Below are 7,780 nucleotides of genomic sequence, written 5' to 3' on the forward strand. Positions count from 1 at the left end.
TTGTGTTTTTCTCCCAAGTTGGTTTTAGAGTAGGGTCACCTTTTAAAACTATTTGTTTTTTATGCTGGGTTTGTTTTGATTTCCAATGGGCTGGTGCAATATTAGTCGGGCAATGTGCAATTCCTGAGCTTATCCCCTCTTACCTTAGGGGAATTAGGTCTTTTAGAGGTGCTCCGTGTGGATTTGCAGTGAATAAGTTATATTAAGTGATTTTAGTGCCACCAATTATTGCCTGAACTAAAACACTTAGTGCATGCGATAAGTGTTCTGTTGGGCTCGTATTTATTTGGGGTGGATTTGTTTCTTTTAAAGCAACGAGCATCTGGGACCGCCGAGGGAGAGCAAGCCCTCAGGTGATTCAATTCAATTCAATTTTATTTATATAGCGCCAAATCACAACATAAGTCGCCTCAAGGCGCTTCATAGATACAGAGAAAAACCCAACAATCATATGACCCCCTACACAGCAAAATCTCCAGTTTTAAATTAACACTTTTGACAGTGTTATATGTTTAAAAGTAACCTAGTCAGTTTTGAAGATTAACAATGGCTAACACTGAGCAGTGCTGATTTTCTAACACTGGAATATTTCTAACATTTTGAGTTATTTTCCAGTGTTAGAAAATCAGCACTGCTCAGTGTTAGCCATTGTTAATCTTCAAAACTGACTAGGTTACTTTTAAACATATAACACTGTCAAAAGTGTTAATTTAACACTCAACAGTGTTGTATTTAACACTCAGAGGTGTGGACCCATATAGACACTCTCTAGTGTTAATTTAACACTGGAGATTTTGCTGTGTATGAGCAAGCACTTTGGCAACAGTGGGAAGGAAAAACTCCCTTTTAACAGGAAGAAACCTCCGGCAGAACCAGGCTCAGCGAAATAAAAAAAAATTGAAAAAATTGAAAAAACAAAAAAAACAAGCGCGTCCATGCTCACAGGTGTACACACGGGTGATCACACCCACAAACTACACCCTTTTTGGCTCCTACCTCAAAGCACACTGTGTTCTGTTGATCTTATGTGCTGCACAATAATGTTTAATATTTAGTATTTACTGTCATATTCCCATATATCATTGTGATGTTGTTTATTCTATTACTCTTGTTCTCTTCTGCTTGTTTTCTTTTTTCTTTCTCAACAGGTGATCCAGGTGATTGAAATATGCATTTTTTTTCTTTTTTCTTTTTTTTTCTTTTTTTTTTTCCTGCCCATTCTGTTGGTTTTTGGTTTTTGCCCTTCTCCCCCGTCCCTCTTCTCAGCTGTTTCTCTTTCCCTCTTTCTTTCTCCCCTTCTTTCCTCCAGTCAAGTCTGTCCCGTATTCAACAAGTGAAAATAAAATAAACAATAAAAGGCGAATCAAATGGACCATTATGGCAAGGCTGGGATGGTCAATTTGGTAAAGTAAATCCGTTGGGCATCGTTCTTTGCCCAACAATAATAATAATTCTGATGGCAAAAGAGCCAAACGGGACAGGCAAAAAAAAAAGAAAGAAAAAAAAAAAGAACCAGGCTCAGGGAGGGGCGGGGCCATCTGCTGCGACTGGTTGGGGTGAGAGAAGGAAGACAGGATAAAGACATGCTGTGGAAGAGAGACAGAGGTCAATGCAGAGAGGTTTATTACTACATAGTGAGTGAGAAAGGTGACTGGAAAGGAAAAACTCAATGCATCATGGGAATCCCCCGGCAGCCTATGTCTATTGCAGCATAACTAAGGGAGGATTCAGGGTCATCTGGTCCAGCCCTAACTATATGCTAAAGCATATAGTTAGGGCTGTAGACACTAGACGGCCGTAGTGATCGATGTAGCGGTTCCGAATGACAGCAATATCAGGAAGAAGGAACACGAGAAGCTGGAGAAATACCAAGGGCTCAGAGAAGAGCTCGAGAGGATGTGGAGGGTGAAGGTAACGGTGGTCCCCGTGGTAATCGGAGCACTAGGTGCGGTGACTCCCAAGCTAGGCGAGTGGCTCCAGCAGATCCCGGGAATAACATCGGAGATCTCTGTCCAGAAGAGCGCAGTCCTGGGAACAGCTAAGATACTGCGCAGGACCCTCAAGCTCCCAGGCCTCTGGTAGAGGACCCGAGCTTGAAGGATAAACCGCCCGCAGGGGCGTGCTGGGTGGTTTTTTTTTTTGTGTGTATATATATATGTGTGTGTATATATATATGTGTGTGCGTATATATGTGTGTGTGTATATATGTGTGTGTGTATATATATATATGTGTGTGTGTATATATATGTAGTATTTACATTGGGTGAATGTGCAGTAGTAGCAGCAAGCAGGTGAATTCTGTACATTAATATGAATAGACATCTGACTATTTTACAGGATAGACAATATAAACATATTTAAAATTAAAGGAATTGAAATGTACATTGTGCCTTGGTTTAGTGTCTGGAAGAGTCCTGTCTCAGTCAATTATAGATGATGTGAGAGGGCGGGTGTGTGTGTTTAGGGCACGGATGGCTTGGGGATAGAAGCTCCTCTTGAGTCTCTCTGTCCTTGCCCGGAAGATGAGGAACCTTCTACCAGATTGCAGAAGTTGGAACAGTTTGTTGCCAGGATGGGACGGGTCCTTCAGTATCTGTAAGGCATTGAATGATTTATAAGGCATTTAATGATTAAAGATGAGCATGTACATGAGTCCTGTCAGGCTCATGTGCTGAACTGAACCAGAAACACACATGCAGAATCAACAATGACAATAAACTGAGAGAAACAGAGGGTTTAAATTAAACTGGGTAATGGTGATAAGAACAAGGTGATACACACAGCTGAACTAAATCTAAGTAATAACACAGGAAGTGGAACAAAAGATAACGCACACAGGTCGGAGCTAACATAATAAAACAGGAAACAGTGACAAAGTCCAAAACTGAAAAACACTGGGACAATGACCCAGGAACACTGACAGATCTCTTTTGTTCAGAAAACCACAGGCAGTTACCTGCAGCCAGTTTTCCCAAGAGAGAGTAACCTGGCTTAGCAGTATACAAAGTTTTATATGAGAATGTGTATACTGGTGTAACTGGTTAAAACTGATGGGGAGAAATTATAGTTTGCACTAAACTATCCCTTCATTGGTGCCCCAAACTAGTCCCAGCCTCTCAGCACTAACGATTTTTCCCTATTTTCTAGCCTTTACCAAATAACGTGTTGTCTTACTGACCATGAGAGCAACCCTGGCTGAGTTACAGGATACTGTTTTTGTCTCACGCAGTCCCGATGACCCACACACCACAGCATTTCAGTCAGGTTAAGCTCTGGACTTTAATTTGCATGTGTTTTTATTTTCACATTAAATTTGTAAAGACAACAGGAGCATGCAGTCATTGGACCAGATAAAACATCTTTATCCTCTACAATTATATTTTATTTCAAAATCATGAGTAAAAATCAGCAACAAAGGTTATCAAACATTTTTGTAATTCTCAAATCATGATTTAATCTCAGTCTTTGACATTTACATATAAGAATACATTTTCATTCAGGATATTGAGATTTGTCACAGGAGGAAACATTTGTAGGCCAGTATACGTTATTCAATGGTTTAATCTTCATATTTCACAGTCACGTTACACATAGTTGAGATCACCCAACCCACTGCTCTTAATAATAATAATAATAATGGATTGCATTTATATAGCGCTTTTTGGGGCCCTCAAAGCGCTTTACAATTCCACTATTCATTCACTCTCACATTCACACACTGGTGGAGGCAAGCCACAGTTGTAGCCACAGCTGTGCTGGGGCAGACTGACAGAATGCAAGAAGGAATTTCCTCTTAAGCAAACAGAACATACAACAAAAGAAAAAACAGGTCACTCAAACTAACCTGCCTTAATAATTAAAAGTACAGAACTTGTTTTGAAGTAAGAAAGAAAAGGCCCTAAAGGCAAATTCCTACGAGGGCCTAAGAGTACATCTTTCACCATCTTACAATACTGTGATTACAGCCATTCCCCAACTCTCTGTCAATGGTATTCATGGCCAATGATCAGTGGGCTTTGATCAATGGTTGTTGATCAATGGCCATGAGAATTTGCATAATCATGATGAAGGAACTGACCTCTCAGCCCATTGTTCCTTCAGTGGTGCTAGTTTCAGTCATCATGCAAATGTACTGTTTATAAGATTGGGGAAACCTGCAGTCAGCTGAGACTGAAGAAGTTACTTGGATGAGTGATGAAACGTTTCTCCCACAAAACGCTACGTCCAGATGAACACAACCAACTTTTGGGGATTTACTTACCTGAATGATTGAGCATGCATCAAGAGGTTTTAACCCACTTTGGCAAGGACTGCCTAAAGCTAAATTTAAAAGCAGAAAATTAGAGGCCATCCAGGCCTTTATGTTTATGTGTGTTATCTGGCTTCATGGATAGATAAAGTTGGGTGTCATCTGTATAGCAGTGAAAATGTATGCTATGCGTTCTTATGATGATAATAATACAGTACACTATGATATCAGCAGGACTGAAGTGATATCTATTTATTAGGCACAACTGGAAGTCTTGTTATTCTGCTAAAGTTTTTTCCCACCAGTTTTTGCAAACACTTTAGAAAATTATATTAGCTTCAATAAAAATCATTTAAACATTTGCAATGTTTATTACCTCATTGTCTTACTTTAAACTAATTATTACAACAATACAAAGTTTTAAACTTTAGGTGATCTCAGTTATAATATTGTATTAAAGCATTATTGCAACTAATTGTACTATTAGCCATCAATACAAGGACGAAACAGCTTTAAAGATGGAATACTGATAAGGCAGGTTTAAGGGTGCAGTGAGAACTGAACATAACTGGCATCTCTTTAGTTTTTCTCTCTCTTTCAGTTTACAGTTAAAATGAAGACTGGCCATTTTAATGTCACCTCACAGATTATCATCATCACCAGGAGACCAAGATAACAATGAAAGATTACTGAACATCTGTTTTGTTGATTTGTTTGTGGCATTTTCTTTCAGCTGTCTTGTGTAACAGTTTCCAAAATGCTGATAGATTTTCACTACGTCCAGCCAACACCTATGATACTCTCAGAGGTTGGGGAAACAGTAAGTCAATTTTAGTCAAATTTACTTGAGCATACAGTCAGTTATATTCAGGTGTGTGGCTCTGTAAGAGTGATAGATTTATGGACTATAGAAACATATGGTATTGTTACTGTGCTTTACATTAAGTTGTTTACAATAAAAGCAAGGAAACACTTATTTTTGCATGACTTTTAATTTTCACATTGAATTAATGAAGAGAATAAAGGCACCATATCAGTTGTTTTTTGTTTTTGTTTTTAATGATGGATAAAATCTGAATGAAATTTTTATGAACCATTTTTGTAACTTAATTCTCAAAATATGCTTTAATCTCAGTGTTCGACATTCACACATAAGAATAACGTTTCATCCAGGCGATTAAAATTTGTCACAGGAGAAAACATTTGTAGGTCAGTTTGTGTTTTTTTACGTGTTAATCTTCATAAACCACAGTCACGTTACACACAGTTGAGAGCACCCAAGCCGCTGCTCCACCAACACCGCCAAATAATGCAGTGGCAGCCCATGACATACCTGCTGCACCTACAGTGAAATCATGTTAGACACTATTAGCTCTATTAGCTTGTTCAACATGAGCAAAGCTTTTAGAGAGAGAGAGAGAGATAATATATAGTAAATTATTCAGTTTACCCCAGGACTGCAAGGTTGCTACGAGACCTCCTGCTACAACTCCACCTCCACTAGCGATTGCTAAATATGACATCAGTTTGGCAGCGATGGAGCCTGCTGCTATTCCAGCTGAAGTGAACCCCAGTGAAGCCAGAATGGCAGGAGTCAGAATCACAGTTCCACCAGCTCCTAAAAAAACCCCAAAAAACATATATTAAAGATTTTCATTTCAAAATTATGCTGTGGTTAATGTCATGGCGTACCTGCAGACACAAGGACCGTCTTGCCTGTTAACGAAATACAAAAAGATGTCAAATAAATTCTTTACAATAATAATAATAATAATAATTCATATCCACTGTATAATGGGATAACACTGTTATAAAAAAAAATAGACTCACATATTTCTTCCCATTCCATGTCTGTGCTTTCAAAGATAACATTCAAATGACACCAAGAGCTCAACTGAACAAACCTGATGTATGTTATTTACTTTATTTCCAAGAACTACCTCTCCCATTTACCAAATATGAACAGAGGAGGAGGAGCACAGGGATGTACCTTAAAAAAATAACACAGGCATGTACAGGGAGTGCAGAATTATTAGGCAAGTTGTATTTCTGAGGAATAATTTTATTATTGAACAACAACCATGTTCTCAATGAACCCAAAAAACTCATTAATATCAAAGCTGAATGTTTTTGGAAGTAGTTTGTAGTTTGTTTTTAGTTTTAGCTATTTTAGGGGGATATCTGTGTGTGCAGGTGACTATTACTGTGCATAATTATTAGGCAACTTAACAAAAAACAAATATATACCCATTTCAATTATTTATTTTTACCAGTGAAACCAATATAACATCTCCACATTCACAAATATACATTTCTGACATTCAAAAACAAAACAAAAACAAATCAGCGACCAATATAGCCACCTTTCTTTGCAAGGACACTCAAAAGCCTGCCATCCATGGATCCTGTCAGTGTTTTGATCTGTTCACCGTCAACATTGCGTGCAGCAGCAACCACAGCCTCCCAGACACTGTTCAGAGAGGTGTACTGTTTTCCCTCCTTGTAAATCTCACATTTGATGATGGACCACAGGTTCTCAATGGGGTTCAGCTCAGGTGAACAAGGAGGCCATGTCATTAGTTTTTCTTCTTTTATACCCTTTCTTGCCAGCCACGCTGTGGAGTACTTGGACGCGTGTGATGGAGCATTGTCCTGCATGAAAATCATGTTTTTCTTGAAGGATGCAGACTTCTTCCTGTACCACTGCTTGAAGAAGGTGTCTTCCAGAAACTGGCAGTAGGACTGGGAGTTGAGCTTGACTCCATCCTCAACCCGAAAAGGCCCCACAAGCTCATCTTTGATGATACCAGCCCAAACCAGTACTCCACCTCCACCTTGCTGGCGTCTGAGTCGGACTGGAGCTCTCTGCCCTTTACCAATCCAGCCACGGGCCCATCCATCTGGCCCATCAAGACTCACTCTCATTTCATCAGTCCATAAAACCTTAGAAAAACCAGTCTTGAGATATTTCTTGGCCCAGTCTTGACGTTTCAGCTTGTGTGTCTTGTTCAGTGGTGGTCGTCTTTCAGCCTTTCTTACCTTGGCCATGTCTCTGAGTATTGCACACCTTGTGCTTTTGGGCACTCCAGTGATGTTGCAGCTCTGAAATATGGCCAAACTGGTGGCAAGTGGCATCTTGGCAGCTGCACGCTTGACTTTTCTCAGTTCGTGGGCAGTTATTTGGCGCCTTGGTTTTTCCACACGCTTCTTGCGACCCTGTTGACTATTTTGAATGAAACGCTTGATTATTCGATGATCACGCTTCAGAAGCTTTGCAATTTTGAGACTGCTGCATCCCTCTGCAAGATATCTCACTATTTTTGACTTTTCTGTGCCTGTCAAGTCCTTCTTTTGACCCATTTTGCCAAAGGAAAGGACGTTGCCTAATAATTATGCACACCTGATATAGGGTGTTGATGTCATTAGACCACACCCCTTCTCATTACAGAGATGCACATCACCTAATATGCTTAATTGGTAGTAGGCTTTCGAGCCTATACAGCTTGGAGTAAGACAACATGCATGAAGAGG

The 7,780-nt window shown here is 39.5% G+C and overlaps 1 protein-coding gene across 1 annotated transcript; it reads right to left on the reverse strand.

The window, feature by feature from the left end:
• Window positions 1-3,333: 3,333 nt before the first annotated feature.
• Window positions 3,334-6,168, reverse strand: LOC146551639 (interferon alpha-inducible protein 27-like protein 1). Its single transcript, XM_085256660.1, has 4 exons — window positions 6,080-6,168; window positions 5,942-5,965; window positions 5,700-5,867; window positions 3,334-5,591 (listed from the first exon to the last, which is right to left on the reverse strand). The coding sequence occupies exons 1-4, from the start codon at window positions 6,096-6,098 to the stop codon at window positions 5,482-5,484; spliced, it is 321 nt and encodes a 106-aa protein (XP_085112786.1). The 5' UTR covers window positions 6,099-6,168; the 3' UTR covers window positions 3,334-5,481.
• Window positions 6,169-7,780: the final 1,612 nt, after the last annotated feature.

The sequence above is a fragment of the Mchenga conophoros genome, linkage group LG19 (assembly GCF_057382185.1).
Source record: "Mchenga conophoros isolate Kocher_MC1m ecotype Shallow Benthic linkage group LG19, M_conophoros_male_GT1.1, whole genome shotgun sequence".
Classification (NCBI taxonomy): domain Eukaryota; kingdom Metazoa; phylum Chordata; class Actinopteri; order Cichliformes; family Cichlidae; genus Mchenga; species Mchenga conophoros.

Excerpts from the sequence above, each read along its gene's own strand:
- LOC146551639 (XM_085256660.1), bottom strand. Across the intron at positions 5,868-5,941 it reads GACGGTCCTTGTGTCTGCAG|GAGCTGGTGGAACTGTGATT; the intron begins GTACGCCATGAC and ends GGGTTTTTTTAG. Across the intron at positions 5,592-5,699 it reads AGCAACCTTGCAGTCCTGGG|GTGCAGCAGGTATGTCATGG; the intron begins GTAAACTGAATA and ends ATTTCACTGTAG.